A 24,366-nucleotide genomic window follows, 5' to 3' on the forward strand; every position below is an offset into this window, starting at 1 on the left:
AAAATGTTACATACTTAACATAATTATTGTTCTCAAAAATTAGTAAAGTTAGATGTACAAATTTTAAACAAATGGCTTCAATTACACCACAATTTTACTAGTCCCATTTAAATGGACATTCAAATTTAATATGTCTGAAAGACTATCACTTTAAATGCTTTTGAATCTATACTGTGGTGTACTAATTAACACTTGCAAGCAAATATTTCAAAAGCAGTTTTATATTCTTTTGGGGAAATATGTGTGTGTGTGTACCTTATATATATATATATGCACATATATATATGCATACACACACACACACACACACACAGAACCTCCTAAAACATACGGCTGGACTAGACAGTGAAAATGTTACTTAGTTTGTATTTGTTAAAACAATGAAAACACTTTAAATATAAAAAAAAATGTAGTAAATAACCAATTGCCATGTTTTCTGTTAACAGGCATTAACCAGCACATTAGTATTAATAATTTTAGTTATAAAGGATTATTACACCAGAATGCAATTTAACTTAAAAAATCAACTTTACTAAGACAATATTACAGGCTGAGGCTTTTAGGAAAGGACTTGTAATTTACAGATTTTGACTATTTTTGCACTGTTAAATGTCTAGCGCTTATTTTACATCAAACACTTTTTTAACATGTTTCACAAACTACACTTCAGACATATTTCCATAGAAGTGCCTACAATCAATCAGTTACAAGCAGGGCCCAGCTGTCAAGCATTGTTTACATGGGCACTGTAAACCACTGAAGGGGTGGCATTTGTGTGAATGGTTTGAAAAAACAGCATGCTTGTTTCTGGTTTTGTTTCAAGCGAACCAGCTACCAGTGCACATAGCGATGCAATCTTGTCAAGAAGCTGAAAACTCATGCTCAATCTGTGTATCAGAGACTCCCAAATGGATGGATGGCTTCTTACAGTGATAACCCAGTCCCTCAGCAAGGTTGACCTTAATCTAACTCAAATTTTTATTCTTAAAGAATATTTTTTTAAAAGTTTAAGGAAAGAAAAACCTAAAAGAATTAGCTGCCATAATATAGTAAGTCTCATTTAAAAACCCCAAGCTAAAATGCTGATAAAAAGGACACATACTTGTTTGCTTTTACTGTTTCTTGTTCTCTGAGAAACAGCGTCTATTAGATCATGTGCCTGGCAGCAGAGTTAACTAAAATGATACTGAACATGACTTTACAGTTGACGAAGGCAAAGAAAAGATATGGTAGTAATGCTTCTAGGGTGTTGCTTGGCTTTGTGGTTTGTACTCCATCCTTTTGGATAAGTCTTATTTAATATCTGCCTGTATACAACTGGTATGGAAAAATATTTCCTGTTTGCACCAAGTTCATGGTTGGTTTAAAATATATTAAATAGTGGCATTAATATTATGATCTAACATGGGCAATCTTGTAGTGAACATGCATATACTTTTCCATTTTTGCTCTGGGGATATAATAATTTCCTTTTTTCCTTCCTATTTCTTTTTTCTTTTGCCTTTTACAAAAAAAAACAAAAAAACAAAAAAACAAAAACCAAACCAAAACCCAAAACAAACATCCTCATCAATCTACCTCTTGCTTTCATCTTTCTTTTCCTCCAAAGTGCCCTTTCTAAGCTCCTCTCACTCACTCCAGGGTGTATACACCCACGCCTCCAGACAAAGGACTATCTTGATCTTTGCATTAGAACAGTCATGTTGATTTGTAACTCACAGTATTTTCCCTGTCCATCGAGAAATGCTAATCCAGTCTTCATAGCTCATTAGAAAAATGCACAGTTAAGATAAGAACCTACATGTGTGGCAAACTTCTTTTGACTTCCTTCTATTTGACATCCATTCATAAAATACCTAAGTAAAACAAATGTGTTGTTGCTAAGATCCAAAAAAAGATAATTGAGTAAATAAATTGTTTGCTTTCTGACTTTTTTGTCACCCCCTCCCCTCAGCCCTGGATGAAAGACTATGATCTTCTTAGCTGAGAAGCAGCAATACAGAGCATCACGAATATGGTTCTCCAGTCAATGGAACCTTCTGTGTAGCAGGTAAGCCTCCTCATCAGACTATACAGTAGTAGAGCAATACACATTTTAATTTTTCCTTTTTAAGACCCAATTACATTCTATTTTCAAATGGGTGTAAATTTATTATTTATTGCTTATGTTAGGGGAAAAAAAAATTAAAAAACAATCAAACAGTAGTTGAAGGAAACTTTTCATTTCACTCTGATGGTTTTCTGCTTCTCCTAATCTTGGATTTTCATCCTGTACTGGGCTGTGCTGTATCAAGAATGACACTCTTCACTTGGATCCACATGCCTCAGAAGGCAAGGATCCCCCACCACATCTCTGCAGCCTGTGTGGTAGGCTTCCTCCTTGTTCGCGTGTGTGTGGACAGTCCACACACCCCCTCTGGGATTGCTCCCTCATGAATCCTATTCAAAGCCAATTGGGAACTGTTTTTCACCACAGTTCTAGCTATAGTCTATAGTTAAGTGAAGAATAAAATGAATTATTTTAGCAAAATAAAGGACAGATAGCGTCGGGACACTAGAGCTGCCCTTGTTCTTGATTCTAATGAAAATCCTTACTGTACAACAGACCTTGCTCAGACACCAAGATGAAGGGAAGAAGGAATTAAAAAGACCAGGGCTGTAAAACAGGTATTTAATGATTTAGATGTTCTTATAAAAAGTAAAATTCTTGCTATCAGCCATTAGGCTAGCAGAAAGTTCTTGAGGACATTATAACCTTCCTCCTTAAGTGAAAACAATACTCTGGCACATTTATTAGCAACAAAATTAAAAGTTGCCTCTGATTTAGGAGGAATGAACAACCAATAATTTCCATATGGACAGTGATTACAGAGAACAGCAAAATTAAGGAATATTTTTTTAAAAATTTTGAAATATTCAACAGGCAAATGTTGGTATTTCTCATACCAAGGAACAGGTTAATGAGCTAGACTCTGTTTTAAAAGTAACAGTAGCTTTCTACCATTTTAAAAAAATAGTAATCAGGTTTAATATTTTAGAAATAAATTCTATAGAATATATTCTCTGAGTTAACTGTAGTTTTTCTAAGTATTTTACATCAAATTTTCTACAACCATAATAAAGTTAGATGACAGAATTACTACTTGGCCTCAGTGGGAAAACGTAACACCTTTAAACTTAAGGACTTCCCCTATCATCCTCTTCCATCCTTTGCTTCAGGAAATCAAACAACTGCCACCAATCAACGTTGAGTTCATACAACTCATGAGCTGTAATATGGGATTTTCGTATTTAGCAGATGCCTTTTAAAACAGCATGGGCCCCTCTTGCTTCAGCTCTGAGTAAGGGCACCTGCTTCACCACAGGAGCAGCCTAGACAAGAGGCATCAACTGTGAGGATTCAGCTGGCAAAAGACAACATGCAGGGGAATATGGCTGCCCTGTTGCTGCCAAGTGTGGTGCTGCAGGGAAACTGTAAGTCTTGCTGCTCAAATGTCAAGCACTCAACAGGTAAATGTTGTATATTCAACACAGCTTTTATTCTAATTTTCACTGTGAAATTCATCATTAAACATCTGCTTGTTCATCTGGTCCATGGAACAGAGAGCTTGCTTTTGCTGTGGTTCATGTTAGTGACTTCTGAGCTGAACTGGGCTTTATTGGGAAAGTGACCTAGTTTCCAGTACAAAAATCTAGTTATGATGCAAAAACAAAGAAATAAAGAAAACCCAGTATTTTGCCTGTTCTGTAGAATTATTTTTTTAATAATGATATCATCTTCAAGTACCTTACAAACCAGAGAACGGAAATGACACAGCAAGACAAAGGCAAAGCCAACAGAAGCCAGGCCTCCTCTGTCTCAGCCCAATACTCTATCCAGTTTATCTCATTTCTATCAAAGAGTCAGGAACATCTGAAGTATTAAAAACCATAATATAGATCTGGGTTTGCATACAAATGTATGTATACAATCTTTAACAAACTAGGTGCGTTTCGTGAAGACATCCTCCCAGTTAAAGAGGCAGGGAATGCTACAGGATCAGTTTCTTAGCATGTTCATGGATATACAACAGCCAGACAAGATTAGAAACTGGATCTGGATCAGTTAGCAATCCAGTAAGCAGTAACAAGACCACAAAAACTATAATCAATTTTTGCAGAACTTGGACAAAAGGCAAGAGGGTATTATTAACTGACTCCAGTAACAGCTCAGAGAGCAGGCTGAACCGTATTTATAGCAAGTGATGGTTACTATCATAGTGTTATCCATGGCCTTAGTAAATGCCAACTCAAATTATGATTCACTAGCAGGACTTCATGTAAATTAAAAATAGTACAACTTTGCAAATCTAGAACTTTCTGATCTAAATGGTATACAGGTCATCAAAGAATTATTTTTTTTTAAAATAAGGAAAAAATATTAGACACTTTTACTGACCAGCTTTTAATTTTTTTTAGAGGATGTCGCAGTGAGCATGAGTTATAGCACTTAGGAAACAATTGCAATTGCTGCAGTTTCGCCAGAAAAGTTCTAATCTTAGTTCTAACATCAGTTACAGCTCTCTATATAAACTTTAACAATGCTGCCTTTTTTTTTTTTCCCCCCAAGAGACGTAAAGTTCACATTACAGGCAAAAAGACTTCCAGTTTTCAGTGTGGTTCCAAAGATCTTAGGTGTGAAAACTCTGTTTTAACACAGGGAAATGACTTTGTTATAAGTAATTTTTCTGAACTATGGGTTGTAATCATAAACTACCTACCAATTTATTACCTGACTTCTTAGAGTGATTCTCAGTAGCCAGGTATCTTGGGAAATAAAGCTGATACAACTATCAGTAAAGTAAATATTTCCAAAAATTATATACTGTGTCAGGACTGCTATTTTTCATTTAGTAACATTATACTTTTATCCTGCAGAAAAAAAACTTACCCAAAATAACAGACTGGTAATCAAAAGGAACAGTAACCAAGTGAGAAATGGGGACACATCATGTATTATTATATACTAGTCCAGAAAATAACATTATAACATTTTCCATTACATAATTTTATTTTTCCTTATATGAAGAGTGCTTTTTTCGGCTAAACAAAACATTAATGGCTAATCAAGGTGCGGGACTCTCCTCACCTGATTTCTACAGCCTGCTCTAGATTTCACAGTTAAATTATGCTGGTTTGGTCAGGACTGTGACTTTTTTTTTTTCACACTAGTCAACGTACAGCTTCTAGAAAAGGTCTTAGCTTTGTTATCATCCGGTATGGAATTGCTTGGGGAACAGGTTTAGCCTACAGTAAAAAAAAAGAGGTTTCTGGGTCGTTTTGTTTTTTTAATCAGTATGTGTTTATCTCTCTTGTAAGGCTTGTTGATATTATTAGCATAGCTACCAGGAAATCTCCATGAATTATAGAAGTGATTTGACTTTGCAACTTGTTGCAAGAACTAAACAAGATTTGTTTACTTGGTATCCTGATCTCAAATCTTGATCACAAAACAGGAGACTGGAGCAAGGAAAGGTATTACTAGCTACATTATCACCAGGCAGTTAAGAATAATTTTTTAACATAAATCTTCATTCTGTACATTTTACTTTGTGATCCCCACAAATTAGCTACTTTAAACAAGGGAAAATAGCGTAGTGCAAGTTCCTTATATAGTCACTGCCTTCCCTACCTTATCTATTATGAGATACTGTTTGTTATACTATGCTGTAAGCTTTAGAGAATTCAGCTGTGTTCTACCCATCAGGTAGTAGCATAGAACATATGTTCCATGCTCAAATGGCATGGAACATATACATCTAGTTACTCAGAAGTTTAGTGAACAGATACTAATATTAAGGAGGCCTGGGCTCTGAAGCCTGTGCAAATGGAAATATTAAACAGCTATCCTCTCAGTATTTTAAAGCTAGCTGAAATGTACTTTAAAAAGTTATTCCCTTACTGTGCTTGCTAATATTATTAAAGATATTTTTCACATGAAAGCACAGGGGCCAAGAAAATAATTTATTGCTCAGTAAGGGGGTGAATAATGAAACAAAGTATTTCATTTAACTTTCCCCTGAGAGAAATACTCTGGTAAAGTGTGCACGAGCCTCCAACACAGTCTGAGGTTAAAAAGCTGTTCCTGATTCACAGCAACTGTCCCAGCTGAAGTAGAAGGGATTTGTGCTTTTCATGATGGTGTGGAGTGGGAGAACCAGACCTAAGCCTGCTCTTCATGCAAGATGCCTATGTTCACAGAGACGTTTTACATTTGCCCACAGATATCTCAAACAGAATAATATTCTTTTTGTTCTTAGATGCAGTACTTTATGAATGAACATGTTCGTCTTTAAAAATAAAGATGATTATTTGCTGTATGGCTCTGCAGAATACATGTGCTTACCTGGCTTCTCAGCCTTTAGAGAAAGTGTTGTGTGACTGAGGAGCAGAGGCTGAGGAACTGCTGAGCCAGGTAACCAACTGGACTGCACTGTCCCAGGAGATGGCATACGCTGCAAGTGTGGAATCCAGTCCACAGAGAACTAGGGATTCTCAATGCAGTTCAGAGAAAACACGTAGGACTTCTTGTGGAAACAAGTAAATAAAAAACCTACTTGCTACTACATGGAGTAAAAATATTTTGCTAATTTAGCATAAAAATCAGAAACTTCTTTGCCCAGATTTCATATAAAACCAAGTAAGTCAGCTTATTTTTGTAAAAAAGCGTATTCTGAATTTGGCAGTTTTTCTACTGGAGTACTGAACATGATGTTTTAAAAAGCTTCTAAACAGAAGAGTCACAGTTACAGAGCTAATCTTTACACTGTGCAAATGCATACTGTTAACCATCTAGATTTGACACAGATAAAAACTAAAATGCTGACCCTTATTTTGCCAAACAAGACAGGTCTACATTTCAACACACTTGATGTATAGTAAATAAAATTCCAGTCAGAAGAACAAAAATGTTAAATATTAACAAAAATGTCTGAAATCAAAATAAGGCAGTGCAGAATTATCAGTGTAGAGAAACGCAGGTTCCTATACCTCCTTTTCTGGAAGAGAGTAATGTTGGTCAATAAATTAAAGGCTGAGATATGGCAGGTGTTTTAATTCCCATTTCATTGAAACACAAACGGAGTACAAGGTAATGGCTATCCATGTGACACACATGCTATTTTGCTTGCAAACTTTAGCAGATATAAATTTTCTGAAGCTATGTTTCCTCATAATTAGACTCTGTAAATTTGAGATATGATCAGAAGTCCACAAAAGCCAGTTTCATATTTCATAAAAACTGCCAAATATTTGGGAAATCTACACTTACACTTTTTTTCCCCCCACCCCATGCTTCATTTAAACTTTGATCAGCAAGACACTCCTTTTATAAATTACCTACTGGCACATAAACTGGCTTGGGAAAAACGTACAGATTTTGTTACAATGGATTTTTAAGATCTTACATACACCTCAGAGTCTGGAGCTATGGCATTTCTCCAAAATAGTTCACAGTTCCCGCAGTTAATACAGTACTGCAAAATGGCACTAAAGTGCATAAGTATCTGAATGTTTGTTGGGCTAAAAGGTGCTGTGCAAGCTTTAGCTGCTGCTTTGCCATTATACACAAGATCATATTTAGGAAGGGGGTACTAGTTCTGGAATGCCACTGATTTTAACAGAGGATTGTCTACCCTTCACCTTTCTAGAAGACGTAAATGCCCCCTTTCTGACCCTTCTGTTTGTCAAGAACAGTAAAAGAGAAAATAGTACACTCTAAAAAGGTATTTCAAGATAAGCTACCAGAAATTATATTAAAAAAAAAAAAAAGGGAAGATACAAGGTACTCGAGATGAAAAGTGGACATGCGGTTTGTAACTACCTATGGATCTTCTGCTTAAATGAACAGGCTGTTCATTTTTATCAAAAGATGAGTACTTAACTACCATAAATAAAATACATACAGTACAGAACAATTAAAACTTTTTTGTACAGCAGTTACTTTCACATTAAACTTACTGTCTTTTCAGATAGGACTCTAAACATGATTATTTCAAAGTATCATTTTTAAACAATCTTGCACAGGCCCAACAATCAAAACCACGAAGCTTTGATTCAGGTAGCTTGGCAGGTCTCACATACTTTGATTGCTAGGCTACTCTGAAATATGTTGAGTGTGTTTTTTACTTACGCATTTTATTTTTATCAAAAGACAGTTTTATTATTTTTATTTAAATCTTTACATGAACTGTTTTGTGCAATACCACTGCCAGTGTAGCTTGATAAAACAAAATGTGTCTGGAATATTGACTAGAGTCCAAGTGTTGTCTACCTCTTAAAAAAGTAAGAGTCTAGGAAATCCAGTGTGAGTGCATTTTAATACAGGAGGTCAGTCCTAGAATAATTTTACTATTAAACAGGTACTGTTTCTACGACGGGTGATTTGATGCGCTCTTCGTGCAGTCTGCTCTTTTCTGGGAGGTTTAGTGAATTCTCAGCAGGGTGCTCTTGTACACAACTGTCGCCATTCAAAGCAGAAACAAAGCCGTCTTGAGAAGAACCTTTCAAGTATGAGTGAAATTCCACTTGAGGGTGACTGGGCCTATGCTCAGCATATAAAGTGTTACATGGAGCACCACTATCACCTTCAGAAGATGAGCAGCAAACAATCACTGAGGGGTTTGTAGAAGGGTAATGAGGGCTGCTGAAAGTTTCCTCTGATTGCCGTGTATAGTCAACAAACTGTTCTGAAGTCATGTTGTAAGGCACCAGAGAAAGACTACCATTCTTGACAGCATCCCTTTCTGAATAAGTCTCACTAATCTGATTAGCTGTGCCAGCAACATGGTTCTCTATTTGGTAATACAGATTTGAAGAGTTAGTATAGTATGAGGCATTTTTAGAGTGGTTTTCATTCACAGCAATTCCATCAGAGTAACAAAGGACAGAAGAAAGAGGCACCATATCAGCATGGGAGCCCATGCTTTCTATGAAATCATCTGCTTTTTCTTCCTCATCATCTTCCTCCTCATCTTCATCTTCCTCTTCATCATCATCTGATTCACTAGGGGCTAAACTCTGTGTGCTAGAATCTGTAACTCCACTACAAAAGCTACTCCCATCTTCCTCTTCCTCCTCTTCCCCTGGGCAGTCCAAGTCCTCAGCTGACTGAGAACGTATAACTGCAGCTGGAGGTTCGGTTTCAATCTCAAAATTGTCTGCAATTGAATATTCAACCGGATGGGGTCCTGGACTCACAGAACTAGTGTGTCCACTTATCTCACTGTGGCAGCCGTTTAATGCTGGAACTTGCTGCTCTCTGTTTTTCTCCAATTCAAGTTTCATTATCGTGTGCAAAAAGTGAGTCCGTACACGGATGGGGTTAAATTCAATTCTGCCTGCTGTATTGCTACACCCCTCTTTAGTGCAACCACAGGGAAAAGACATACGATCCACCTTTTGAAAAAAACAGAATACAGATTAACGATATGTAGCATAAGCCTGGTGGTATGACACAACCTAGACAGCCTAGGGAAATGCAATAGTGAAGTGTGAGTCACCTGGAGAAGTACTTGTAAGAATAGTCAAAACTAACAATAATTCAGAGTTAACCCTGGAATTTAGCACTACTAAAAGGGACCCGTATGTGCAACGATGCTGCAGAGTATGAAAAGTATCTGTCTGTTCCACAGGTGAAAGCATTGCACAGGGGAACAAAAAAATAGGTAGTTTTTCTATTAATGCATCTGCTACAGCTTGACTTCATGTTGTGCTCAGATCCAGCCCAAAGCATTACCAGACAGAGTTTTAAAATTAGACAAAACTAGTAGAAGCTGGAAACCTATTGAAAGAAAATGAATTATATGTAATACCTTTATAAAGTTGCCAATGGGGACACGACCACAGAAAAGTAGGAACTAAAAACTCACATACATTTTAAAAGATATTCCAGTCAATTGCAGATGCAATACTGTAAGTTCAACAGACTGTGGGCAGAACTTACATTTCTAATAATAGGCTCCTTAAATTTGCAAGTACGTGACTGAATCCCTGTGTTGAATAGTTTTATTAGATAACTTAAGGTCTATGATTTTCACCTCCACTGTAATACCTATAACACAATATAGTACATCTTCCCCGCAGGTGAAGATGAAAATGGGAATATCAAAGAGAGTATGTAATTTAAACTAGCCAAGAAAGTTTAGCTTGTATTTAAGAAAAGATGAAAAATACATTCAGGAAGAAATCAACTTGGCTGTATAACAACAACTCAGGAGAATTAGTGGAAACATCTTTTAGGGAACATTTTGGGATATTTACAGCTGTACAGAGGACACTAAGTAAATGTACAATGCAAAATATCTTTTCAGTCTGCAGAGGAAAAATTACCTGCTGTATTAGCAGATCCACATTTAATTGCCTAAATGCAGAACACATGCACTGTTAAGTATCATGCACGTTAAATAAAGGACAGAGTTTCATTCATTGTTTCTCTCTGAGTTTGCACTGTAATTCACATTTGGATAGTATGTAAATTGTCTCTAAAAATAAAAGGGAATGTCCCTTCTAAAATCTGGAGGCTACTGATTCTTCTGTTGTCCATATCTGCATATTTAAATAATGGCTGAACAGGAAAGTGAGAAGCAGAATATTTGTAAATGACCAAAGAAAAACCCTAAACAATGTGCCCAAACCAATTATAAAATAAATAAAGATGTTAAGGAGACTGTGTTTCACACTACATATTCTTAAATCTGGGCAGTAAAAAAAAATTGAGATCCAAAAGAGTTATCATCTAATGATTAACTTAATTAACTTCCAGTAGTTATAATGTTAACCACAAACAGTATGTGCGTGTGCATGTACACACACACCCTTCCCTTGATAGCTAAATAATGACACTAATATAGGCATTTACCTGACATTTTATGCCTGCAAGACTGCAAGTGCAAGTTTCTGGATCACAGAAGACACGGCAGTCACAGCCACAATCCTCTCTGGACAGGCGGATGGCCCGCAGCTCGTGTTTTTCTTCCACATCAATCTTCTTTACTCCAGAAGCTCGCAGCAATGCCCTTCGCTTTTTTGTTGGCAGGGGTTGTAGAAAGAAGTACTCATCTACTTCAGTGTTGTCTAGATCAATATCATCATCAGAAATGTCATCCAGTGTCAGCGTATTAGCTTCTTCAGATTCCACTGTACCATTCTTTGTCATCTATTGCACAGAACAATTAACAAAGTCCTTAAACTACACTCACATATGTATATGTGTCATAGATGTAAATATGTGTAATGCATAATGAATGTGGAAAGCTGTATGTAAAAATTCTGCATGTTCCAACATATGGTAACAGATGGGAGGAAAGGGCAGTTCTTTCACATTTAACATGTGAATTAAGTACACATCTTTAGTTTCATATTTATCAAGAAGCTAATGTTTTTCTAAGTTTCCCATTTCTTATCTATTCTTTATGTCCTTTACCATTTGTTGTTGTTTGCCAGATCTCATGCCCTTCTAAAATTCTAGTCTTTTCTATGTTGTTTCATAAAATAATTTCTTTGCCCTTAATTGATTCTAGTTCTTGTCTCCGGGCTCTTTGATATTCTTCAATGATGTCCCTTTTGAGATAGTAATTATACTACCAACACTGTTTCAGATTACGATGCATCACAGATTTGTGAAAACTTTATTTTATGTACAATTCGTTGCTCTGTTTCTCTTTAGCCAGACAAGCTGTTTGATGTTTGTACAGCTGAGGTCACAAAGCAGCATTTCCACTTAATCAGTTGGGCAGATACCTATATTTGCTTCCTGAGTTGAGAATTCAAAGCCTGGAAGTCACTTAATTTTTCCCCTTTCTACTTAGATTATTTCCGATTTACTTGTATTTCATAGTGCTGATGCATACAGCTCTTCTGAAATTCCCTCGAGTCCTCTTTGGTCCTGAAAATAACCCATTTAGCCTTATGTCATCATAGATTTTAGTACTTTGCTAACAAATGCAGAGGATACCTAGGTAGTTAATGAATTAATAAAATTAGAAAAAAAAGAATACAAAAAAGCTGTTAACTTGTTGTGGTGGATCTTGAAAAAAGGTATGTTAGAGGACTTGTGCTCCTTTCCTAGGGATATGAATTTTTGAGCCTCTGTAGATGCAAATATCCAAGCACTATATTGATACCTATATATAGTACAGCTCTCAAACCTCTCAAAAATTAAATGACCATGAGCATCAAGCACAAACATCCAGTGCCACTTTCATAAGATAGAACACTCCTGTATCATACTCCTGTAACTCACCTCACATAGAAAGGAGCATATATATTCAGGAAGAAAAAAAAAATACTGCACTGAAGGAAAGTTAATTTTCCCATTCATGGTAAAGCTCACTGATTATATCTCTCAGACAACACAACTACAGGGTTTCTAAAAATGCCTCTATAGAGAAAATTGCTTGAGAATCACAAGAATATCAACTGCTAAAACAAAGTTCAGAGAGATGATGAAAATCACTGAAAAAAAATAATTTTCTCAGTCTCAAGTTTCTCAGCTTAAGCATCATATTACACAGCAAATATGAGGCAAGGGCAGTTATATTACTTATCTTGCCATACAATAAATCCTTTTTATTACTGTTCTACAAAATTATTTTCCTTAAAATGGAAAACCAACCAACCAAACTGCTTCCAAGTGTTCACCCTGCTCTCAACTTTTAATGTAAAACTCTCAACTGTTGAGTTGTGAATTCACCCTAGCGAAGCACCTGGCCTCCTACTTTTGTGAAAAAAAAAAAAAAAAAAAAAAAAAAAAAAAAATCCATGATGCAACTATGTGATAATTACACACTGGAAGTCTCAAGTCTCATCTGCATTTACAGTGTCATCATGAGCAACACCATGACATCAGAAAAATGGCCCACAGGGAACGTATTCAGGACGTTTCTTGCCTACAGAAAAACAGACATTCAAATTCATTCTCTGTTTTGCCTTATTTACTTGCAGAAAATTTCACCTATCTCAAGTTTTCAAACATTTGTTTTTATGACAGATAAAATACTGAATTCATAACTACTATTGTCTGCTTCTTGTGCACTTCAGTGTTCAGGCATTTTAGAATTATCACTGTTAAAAGATAACTCCTCATTTTTCTGCTACTAAATCCTGTTATCTCCCACCTAGCTATGCTTCTTACGTGAAAGAAAGCAGTCCTGAATCTTACCCGTTCCACAAAATCTGCTTGTATTATACTCACAACTGTTTCATTTTCCTATTTATAGTAAGTTTGTCCTTTCCACAGTCTTTTAGACTGTAACTCATTCACGGTTTTATTGAATTATTCAGCAATAAACTCCTACTGACTAATTTTTTTTTTTTTTTTGTAAGTGCAGTTTTGTATTTATTACAACTGTGTAAGACAATTACAGAAAAACAAAAAACCCCACTAATTATTCCTGAATTGTAAAGTCAGGTTAAAAGCAATAATCTTCATTTGGAAGGAGAAAAGTCTCAGTGTCATGACTAGTAGTCCCACAGTTTGTGTACACAGTCAGCACTGCATTTAGTTCACGATGAGGTGTTCTGCCACTTCCACCACTCCACTTTACTGGCAATTACTCTTTCCTTCTCTTTTAAATGCATTCTCAATCCTTCTCCACAACTGCAGACTTCAGAGTTTAGTGCCTACATTTTATTTCATGTTTCAGTTTATTTATCATGTCTGTTATCCCTCTAACATTCAAATCACTTCATGCCCATATACTTCTAGCTCTTTCTTCATCTTAATTTCAGGAGGCATTTTCAAAATGTCCTCTTAAGCTTCCTTCAGCTTGTTTCCTTACTCTAGCTTCAATTATTCATTTCACTTTGTAGTGGCTAGGAAGAGAGGGGCCAACAGCTTCCTAATCAGTTCTGTCTGGCCCTGTGACAAAAGAGAGATTATTTACACTAGGTATTTCAGTGTATTAGTTCAGTAAAGTAGGAAAGACAACATTAGAAATCATCCTTTCTCTGTATAATCTGCAGAGAGAGCAGGTAAATCTACAGACTAATTAAATGCATCCTGAATTTGCTGCCTGAAGCTAGTGGGAGGGAATATTCCACTGTTCATGCAGCTTGGCCTGAATGTTCAAATCCAGAATGGTATTTTTTATAATTTTTTTTTTGTTAGCTAGGTACAACCCCATACAGTATGTTTATGTTTCTTTGCTTTCTTTTTTTAATATATAATAGGAGTATTACCTACCTAAGAATTCTTATTTCTCCAGTATTAAATACACAAGGCTCAAAGCACTCCTCAAGCAGATCACTGTTATTTAATTGTCCATCAGAATTTAAGTTTGAAACTGGGGAAGGGGAATAATCTTCTGTAATTCCTCGTCAGCAATTATTTTACTATTTTATTCAATTACTATTTAATAAAAGATGTTTCAGGGCTCCTGACCACTAGCTGAATACTGTAACTCTATAGCATACAAAGGCACCTATAGAACTATACCAAAACTATCTTGAACTTCTCCTCCTCCTCCTGCAAATCTTAACTGCTCTGTTACACAGTGGTAGAGCACTAGGGAATGGGCTCCAGTCACATGTGGAATACTGTATGCATCCAGCAGGCTAGGAAGGCAAATGCCCGGGCACCAAGTGGGATCAGACAGTAGTTTGCCATTTAAATGTTACCTTAGCTCCCTACTCCTTTGCTGTGTCACTTCCTTGTTTTCTCTTCTGATTTTTTTTTTCTCATTTTGTCACACAAAGAGCAAATGAATTAATGAAATGAAAGATGTGAATATTTCTCAAACATGTAATTGGGCAACTACAGCGGAAGGATGACTACCAAGAATCGTCAAATTCTTTTTATCAATACAGAATTTCAGGGGAACGTTAAGTTCTCTTGATTGTCATAATATTGCTCATCTGAATTAAATTTGGCATGTAGATGGGTAAAATTTCTCTCATAAAGCTAAAGGTTAATGTAATAGCAACAGAGCAAGGCAAAGACCAATGAATATGTAAAGGCTTTGGGTGAAATTCATTTCAACTTCATAAAATGTGAAAAACTTAGGTGAAGTACCCTTGCTTGCCCTGGCTAGAACTTGTTCCTTACAATTTCCCCACAAAGAAAACAAACTGCATCCACATATCTGGAGCCTTAACATCACTAGGGTCATGCTAATCATTTTAATAGATCCTAATTTGAGCACACATTATGAGTAAGCAATAAGGACTAGTCCAACTAATTTATTGTGCTTACTCATGATGTTTTTTCAAATGACAATGTATTCAAGCCTATCTCGTGCCTTTCATCTTGACAAGATGGCTTTTATGTCCAGATTGCTATTACAATTTTCACACTCTGCGGCTAACTTGTTTATGTCACACTCAACAGTTTTTACACCAAAATGTTGGTGATAAATAACCAAAGTGACTTGAAGATGATTTTACAGTCTTCATCTGCTTTTAATTAAGAGAAGTTACTTATTTGGCTCTTCGCTTTTACCAAGTAAAATAATAAACAGCACCTAATACCATGGAGACTCAATTTCTATATATCCCTGTATTTCTGGGGTTTTTAAACAAATTCTACAAGAGAGACTGTTTTCTACCTACAGACTTGCATATCTTAATCCAATGCAAAAAATTTTTAAAAACAGGGCAACTTAAATCACACTGGAAATGTTACTGTTTGCACAATGACTTTCAGAAAGAAAAGCCCTTTCATTTTCTCCTTTTCTTCATTTTTCTGTGCAAATGTACAGTACTTTTGATGCAAATTCAGATTAGCACACTTTCATTAAAGATCATAACTGAAAGATCAAACATTGTCACCTTAGAACACTACAGTGTTTCCTTTCTGTGTTCAGTTAGAAACCATGTGAATGACCAAGCGGTTTTTCCATCTCTATAACAGGAAATCAACAAGGCCCAGGTGTCTTAAGCAAATAAAACATGCTCAATGACTCTTTATTAACTCAGTTAGTCCCGGATTTGCTTTTGGGAGGGAAAGTGGCTTTTTTTTTTTTTTTAGCCCTAATGTATAAAAAGGGATGCAACTAAGCTCAGTTTAATGGAATAGCTAAAAAAGGAAGTTTTCTGTTGCCTATGTTTTCATACATGTTCTCAATTATGAAGAAATATTTTACTCTAGTAAAAGTTATAACACCCATTAACATTTCATTAACATTTTTAAGCCACTCTCAGGATTCTGTAGACCTAAACACAATTTCTTAATATTTGTATTGAAACTTTGCAGTCAGCTCACCATTCTCAGAACATGCTAGTAAACTATTCCCACATCAGCTGCTGAGGATCAATGAAGAAAGAATCCCACCAACTGCTGGATTAAGTGTAGAGGACAGGACTTTTCTACTTGGTAAAAGGAAACAATTAAAATCAGGACAGAGGGAGGAACACAGATCAGGTTTTCCTTACTCACTGCATACTTATGAAGTCATAGTAAACATTATCACCCACTCAAACAAGTGACTGGGGAGGCAGAACTACATGTTGTATTTGGAAGAGCAGCAGAAAGTAGAGTCCATGTCCCAAAAAAAGAATGGGCTGGAGTAAAGTTAATGAAGAAAGGACATCTATCACCGACAAGAGAATTATCAAATCAGAAAGATGCAAGCTGCGCTCCATATAGATGAAGGCTAAAAGACCTCACCCGGCCTTCAGAAGTAAATAGGACCTGTGATTCTTCTTGATTTACTTTCTAGCCATAAAAATAAAAGGAAGTGAAATATTTGGAAGTGAAAAGTCTTTCTATTCTTTAAACAATCCTCTGGGGATTCCTCTCTGAGTTGTTTTCTGAAAGTCAGCCGAGGGATCTACAAAGTGCCGTTGGTTACACTGGCACACTCAATGCTCTGAAGATCCTGTGATGCGAGATGTTTAGAGATCTAAGTTCTGTCTAGTGATAAGTCACAAACACTCTAGCTCTCGGTTTCCAACCTGCCCAAATATCTGTCTTTCATTTGCCTTTGTCCTGATTGGTTTTATGTTTGTTTTTTTTTTTTTTCATGACAGTTCAAATTTTATAAACTATTTAAGAATCTATTTAGCTACTTGCATGAAAAAAACAATTAGGAGACTGAAAAAAGTAATTACAATAGTAAGGGTCATACACACTTCCTCAGGAATTCAGATAGAACTCATGAACATAGTTCATTCTATGGGAAAAGTGCTGAAAGTAATTTTTTAAACTTGGGGTGTGGGTGTGTCAGTTTCCTCCGGACAACTGCAGTAGTATCCCAAAAAAGGGGCTACAGAGCACAGCAGTTCGATTACAGTTCTAATATTTCACTTTTAACTACAGGATTCAGCTGAAAAAGAGCCCAAAATATATACAACACAATCCATTATACAGGATGTGTTTAATCCACTAAAAAAAATAACAAAACCACATGTTTTACCACCAGTTTTAAAGAAGCAGAGGGACACTTCCAAGAACGCAATCCCCTCCTCTAATCTCCTGTACTCAGTTACACGGTTTCTTTCCTCTCCCATGAGAGCTTCAAAACTGTAATCAAAATTTGTTCTGACTAGCTAAACTGATACAGCCGGTTAGTTTGTCTGACACATACCCTCCTTAACACAGACATCCTTTGGTGAAATATTAAAGATGCTCAATCAAACAAATTACTACACTGAAAAAAGAAAATATTTTTAGTATTACTGTTTCTTAATTTTGGCCACATTTGCTTGAGTTGGCCAAGAAAATAGGCTGTTTCAATTTCTGTACACAGGTTGTTAACGTTCCCTTGTCTAAAGAGACACTTTGCAAAGGCTCAAAAGACATCAGTCTTCCCAACACTTCCACACTTCTGCTGGACACCCTGCTCAAGGCTAACTTCCATGACTCCTTTGTTTTCTTCTCTGCAGAAAACAAGAAGTAAACAGCAACCTCCTGGTAAAGCACTTTGAGGTATACATCAATAACAGCTATAACAGCAGTTAATATTGAACAAGAATATATCTTCAGTAAAATAGATTTTAAAAAAAAACAAAAAAAAACAAAACCAAAACCAATGCCATTGTTCTGACTGAAAATGGAGTTGACAGAAAGGAAAAGGTTTTGTTAACCCGGAGATATTGGGTCCATATAGCTCCAACACTGCTCATTTAAATAAATATGGCTGGGATCAAAGCCTTGAACAAATTTTACCTTTAACTTTAGAGAATTGAGTTTTTCCTCCCTTAGATGCTCTCTCAGCATCTCCCGGTGGAGCCTCTCCTGTTCCATGGCAAACTCTCCAAGTGTGTACTGGCGCACGCTGTTGTGGCGCGTAGACATTCCCAGGGTGCTCCCCCCTTGGCTGGGAACACTGGTGAAGCCTTGCCTTCGCGTGAAGTAATACACAGTAACACAATTAAAATGGACATTTTTTGTTCTCTTATGCTTGTCTCTCTTCAGGATTGAAGAAGCTAGAACAGATGCAGATTACAGTATGAATGATAACTCGCAGTCATATAGCAGATTCATCAGTTATGTAGTTCCAGTTACCATAACAATACCTGACTATAGACACGTTACAGTCCTGAGGTGTGTGGTCTGAATGGGGAGGTCACAATACAAACATTCACCATATAATCAAACTTAGAAGCCATTAAAAACTCCTACCATCATGAACATTATTGTTTACTTTAGAACAGGAATTCTTGTACAAGACAGTTGTGTTTTCCCATAGCATTATAAAAATGTTTTTCTTTTTCTTTACCTCCATCCTTCTTTCTGCTGCCACCCACTGAATACTCGTGTATGTGTATGTATATATATATTCTAATGTGTATAAATTTTTGACAAATAATTGAATCTAGTCTTTTCTAATTCTTTCATGATTCTCCTTACACTCATGCTCAGTTTATGCTTTCTTTCGCTCAGTTTTCTTATGCACATATACAATATCATAGGAAATGGATTTGTTTTAAAAAATAGGCCAAATTTTAACTATTAAATATTATTCTTTTTTCTACAGACACTTAGTAACTCCTTCCAATACTGATACTGATCTATTGTTTCTCAGCAGTAACAGTGGTGAGCCTTTAGAAAAAGAAAAAAAAAGACACAAGTGATACAGAAAGATAAGAATCACTCCTTGATTCTTAAGATGAGCAGCCTGATTTATTTTATTTATTGCAGAACAGCAATAGGATGTCGAGAATGTAGATAATAAGTCATTGCTTTGCAGTTTACAGGCTACAATTGGGCAGGTGCAAATGAGAGACCTAACCGCCAGAATTCAGGCCATAGAATGATTTAAAAGGCACTCCTGAAAGACTTAGAAACATTCTATAAAAGCAGTAAGAAAAACATGATGTGAACTGCTAATGTAAAATTGCAGTGTCTCTAGACATTGGAAGCACTCGGCCTTCAGGCTTGGTTTCGTAACAGGTCTGGTTTATTGTCACAGCTATAACACATTCTCCAGTATTATTATGTCATGAAATGTTAATCACCACAAATGTAAAACACTCATACTTTTACATGAAGTAACTCAGTCCAAAAAATAGCATAATATACCTAACTATATGAAAAACAAGTATATTAGAAAATATAGTCCTGTAACCAAATTACAGACAGTTGCCCTACTGACATAATCTTAAACCCAGAAATAGTATTATTTTTCCTAAATACTGATAAACAGCCAGAAGTATGGTTTACTATATCAATAACAGGTACTTTTTCAGATATGTTGTGAGTGTATAAGATTATAAACATAAAACAGATAAATAACCTCAGGTCCTATATTCATTTACATGTTCTCAGTAAAGGGTGTTCCAAAAAAAGTGTAGGATACACACAGAGGAACCAAAAGACAAATTTTGTCACATTAAGCATGCTTAAACTTACATCCAAGTTTAAGCAAGTCTCCTATCAACAGGACCTGTCAAAAATATTTATAGGAAGCTTCTAGTGGGGAATCAGGATTATTTTCTTAGAAGAGGCCAGTTGACAGCTGTGTGTTAATTCTGTGTGATATTAAATAGTTTTAATGCCCTGTTCTGTTTCATACATGCCATAGTTTCAAAACAAAACTATTTTTAATAAAACCAAATTTTTAGAGTTTGGAAGGTGAAGTAATTTTGATATTGTGACATTTGCCTTCAATTTAGCATGAAAGCAAATACTCTGAGTTAGGACCCTCACTGCCGACATGCTTTACATACAGGAAAATGCATATTAAAAAAATACTGCTTCTGCTGAAGGAGGTATATAAACCATTCCGAGACTTATCCCATTTCTCATGTAACAGTACTGATGTTATTTGGATCTTAACTGGATCTTGCCTCTATTTTAGAAGAAATACAGCTATTGGAGGGTAAGCAGCTTTTTTACCATGAACCAGCCACAAATGGAATGAGATAAAACTATAGTAAAGTATTAATGAAAGAAAAGATAGAAGGTTAATCTGAAATTATATATACACATACATCATGAGAAACTAGAAGGTAATTGTGCCTACAGATCACAAAAGCGAGCAAATGCCTTTGAATCTTCATCTGTAAACTTCAGCACCTACCACATATGGTCTACGTTTTTACTCATTTATTTTAGACCTTAGCTACGGAACTTCTGACATTGCTTACTCACAGGAATATGAAAAGCTGCAATGAAACAGCTTCCTTTTTTTTAAGCCTGACAACCTCTTTATGGAAGAGATACTATTTTTATACTACTTTCTATACCTAAAGAATCATACTACATTCCATACATGAAGAAAATCAACCTGAAGTTTTATTCACTTCAGGTGAATAATTATGCTTACACACTAATATTAAGGTGAAGCTGGACAGAAGACTCTGCTATCTAATCTTCCAGCTGAAAAAAAGAATGTAATCTATGATAAAAACTAGATCATATGAATGAGCTTCTCCACTGTGTGGATTTCTGGGGAGAGCTGGGTATGCCTACATGCATGCCATCAAAATTTAGAATAAGAATTCCATACATTGCTCTATGTTATGCTCTAAGTTCGATCAGCAGTCTGTCTCAGTAAGACCAGTTGTCATGAGCTGGGTTCTGCATTTCTTCAATATTTTTGCAGTTCTTATCACTTTTAGTAATCAAATGACCAATGCCACACCAACAAAGTTGGTTGTTTGAATTTTTTTATATATCACTGATAAAAACTGTTAAAATAAAATCAAGCTGAACTTCAAGGAAGTCCTGGCATACTATAACTGCAACACCACTGGCACTACAAATCTAGCACTATACAACTGTATTGAAGAGCTGTGAGCATGAGAGCTGATATGCATTTATTGTAAATGTCATTAGAGCTCATGCTTTTATTTCTTAATATTATAGTTACGAGTCAGACAAAGTAAATAAACATGTAAACATTCAGAGCCTTCACATGATTATTTTTTTTTCTGAAACACATCCATCTTTTGGATTTGCTTCTGTTTTACCCAAGAGCTCATTAAAGGGAAGACCTAAGGCTCTGCAAATAACTCCACAGTCATCTCTTCTATGTCACTGCTAGGAAGTAGTCAGAATACATTCATATTTATGAGAATGTTGTTTGCAAGAACGGATCAGCAGGAACTGCAAAAGATTACAGGATTTTGATTACCCCAAAGCATAGATTAAAAATGTCACTGAGGGGACTGGAGAACTGCAACCACATCAGTAACCAAGGTCACAAAAGGAAGCACAGTCAGCACTGCAAATGCACTATATTCTTGCTCTACTATACTTCCTAAAATCTCCAAGCAGAGGTCTGCCTTCATGCGACCTAAAAAAAAAAAATTATTATTAGATATTAAATGGAAATGTTGAATATTTTCCAGCATCAGGGACAAAGTGCTCTATAACTCATTCAGTTCTTCTGCTTCAAGCCAGTCAGAACTCAGATTCTCAGATCAGTTTATCAAGAGTCAGGGACATATGTTATTTTGCATGCACTGTACATGAAATTGTACATTCAAATCAGTTCTAATCACTGCTAAGGACACGGTTTAACTCAAGGCAGAACAGAAGGACATACAAAATACATATTTTCTAATTTATTGGAATAAATTCCAGAGGAAATATACTGACATTAATCAATTCATAAACTCCTTTCAGAATGAAGGAACAGACTGTGTAAGGTTTGCATGCCTCTCTGGAGTCAGTTTCAAAAGTTTTGCAGGGAAGCAAAAGCTCCTAACCTAAAAAATTTATTTTTACAGAGTGTAAACACCACACTTATCCAGAAGATATCAAGTAATGGCTTCCTCATTTGGTCAGTTTCAAAAAGTACATACCTACCAACTGCTTGTGTAGCAGCAGTATCAGTGGATGCCACTGTTCTGTGCAAAAAGTGTGATAATGACCCCAGGCAGGCTCTGCTAGACAGGGATGTGGGTTTTTAGCAGCTGCTGGACACATATTGTCAACAGGAACAAGAAGGTGTTTTTTGAAAATGAACGTCACCACCTTGGGTCTGGCAGTTCATGGCGAATGATGCCAGAGGGAACAGGAACATTCACCATCACCTAAACCTCTCCTGTGGATCACACATAATCCTTAACATATTTATATACTACAGGTCCCAAATATTCCATAGAAGGAAAAAAAAATACTCCATTCTCATGGATGTAAACAATTAATATTTAGATACATGTCCAAAATTACATGGAATTAAATATTATGAGCAGATACACAATTACTGTAACACAAAAAATACATCAATTATCAGAGGGAAGGATGATACAATTAAGAACGTAATTACTCCTACAGAACTATCTCTCAGAAAAGGTCACTGTATCTGAACAAGGATTTCAGACATAGGTATCTTCAAACAGGACTGTCAAAATTACACATCTGAAATAATATCAGTTGCTGAAATTTTGATATTTGGCATTTGAGTGGCTCAGTTTCTGGGCTTAGCAGAACCCAAGTTTGCAGTCTGCTTGTGACTGGCCTGCCTCCTTATGGAGTCAAGTCAGGTCCCGTAGGCTTTATCAGCTCCTGACCATGGAAAAGCAGCTGCTGCAGACTCAGGGCTGTGTCTGGCTGCAGCACAGCCCCATCCATGCAGCACTTGACCCAAGCTAAGAGCCACAGCACAGGCCATTTAGGGCACAAATGGTAAGCAAAATTCCTAAAGGTGAGGCCAAAAGAATTAAGGGAAAATGTTTAAGAGCAAACAATAGTTTAACCCAAGCATGGTTATGGTTAACACATGCTGGAAACACCAGCTGCTCTTTGTGCTTACCCTTTGCTATCTTTGTTGATGATGTGCCTGCACACATACACAGTAGGATGTGCTTATTCTTCTTAGTTATTAACCCCTCCCTTACAACAAGTCTCTTTATCCACAGAAGTTCTAACTTATTTCATTACTACAGATGGTATTTCTGCTATTTCTCCTCATGCACAATTTGTGGCTTAAGCACTCCTCTGGCTATTGAGCATACAAGGAGTTGCTAAGGTTTCAAAAATTTAAGAATACCTGTATAGCAAGCCAGAGACCTGCAGAATGGCACAATGCCTAAATGCTACATATCAAGTTTTTCTATTATAGTACTTCAGTTTTCAATATTTCAGCAAGGTCCTTTTTCAGTCACCGACTGTAGTACAGAACAGAGAACTGTTCAGCAGTCATTGAAGAAACAGATTTCAGTGATTCATTCATAAGGCTGCACACTGACATGACACAAGCTTTGTTTTTTCAAGACCTTTTTCTACACATTACCACTGCCCTACACCACCCCTCCTCCAAACTACACAGATTAAGGTTTAATTCTAAGACTGTTTTACAAAATTTATGGTTTACTAGACATGGGAAAATCCACTGCCAAAAGATTAAAAACAGAATAAACACACAAATATCATGACGGTTATTCCCACAGATGGTAAATTATACACATAGTTGAGAATCATCTCCTGTACTAAGCCATAACTTTTAGTACCACCATTTTTATTAAAATGGCTTCAGTTTAAAATGGTAAAGTTTTATCTATCAAAAGTACAATATTTATCACCCAGTGAATAACAGTAATGGCATATAAGATGGTTTACCAGAAAGACTAAGTGCTCCTCAGATTTTTTTTTTTAAGCTTCTAAGTACCTATAACTTGATTCAGGTGCATTAAAAGGATTTTTCCAGACACAGCATATCCCATGTGTCTGCATGAAACAGTAGGCCCTACTAATTCATTTTTTGAAGACAGTCTAAAAATAAAATAGCTTCCATAGCTGCTGTTTGTTCTCACTTAGGCTTCTGTGCTGCATAAATCTCCAACACAATGATGATTAATGGGACAAGGGCAAATATTACAAATAGCAGTTTGACAATAAAACTTCCCTGTCAGATTCATCCTGGCTAAAGTATGTTGTACAAAGAATTGATCCGTGCTGGAATTCTGTCACAAAACACAGCAAGTGAGGAAGTACTTTCT

The 24,366-nt window shown here is 36.1% G+C and overlaps 1 protein-coding gene across 1 annotated transcript; it reads right to left on the reverse strand.

Annotated features, from left to right (window-relative positions):
* Positions 1 to 8,391: 8,391 nt before the first annotated feature.
* On the reverse strand, positions 8,392 to 22,418 carry CSRNP3 (cysteine-serine-rich nuclear protein 3). The gene is made up of 4 exons (XM_008942261.1): positions 22,400 to 22,418; positions 18,143 to 18,402; positions 10,898 to 11,194; positions 8,392 to 9,435 (listed from the first exon to the last, which is right to left on the reverse strand). The coding sequence occupies exons 1-4, from the start codon at positions 22,416 to 22,418 to the stop codon at positions 8,392 to 8,394; spliced, it is 1,620 nt and encodes a 539-aa protein (XP_008940509.1).
* Positions 22,419 to 24,366: the final 1,948 nt, after the last annotated feature.

This window comes from Merops nubicus, unplaced genomic scaffold (assembly GCF_000691845.1).
Source record: "Merops nubicus isolate BGI_N331 unplaced genomic scaffold, ASM69184v1 scaffold16846, whole genome shotgun sequence".
NCBI classification, from domain to species: domain Eukaryota; kingdom Metazoa; phylum Chordata; class Aves; order Coraciiformes; family Meropidae; genus Merops; species Merops nubicus.

Excerpts from the sequence above, each read along its gene's own strand:
- CSRNP3 (XM_008942261.1), bottom strand. Across the intron at positions 11,195-18,142 it reads TCAATTCTCTAAAGTTAAAG|ATGACAAAGAATGGTACAGT; the intron begins GTAAAATTTGTT and ends TCTGTGCAATAG. Across the intron at positions 9,436-10,897 it reads TTGCAGGCATAAAATGTCAG|GTGGATCGTATGTCTTTTCC; the intron begins GTAAATGCCTAT and ends TTTTTTCAAAAG.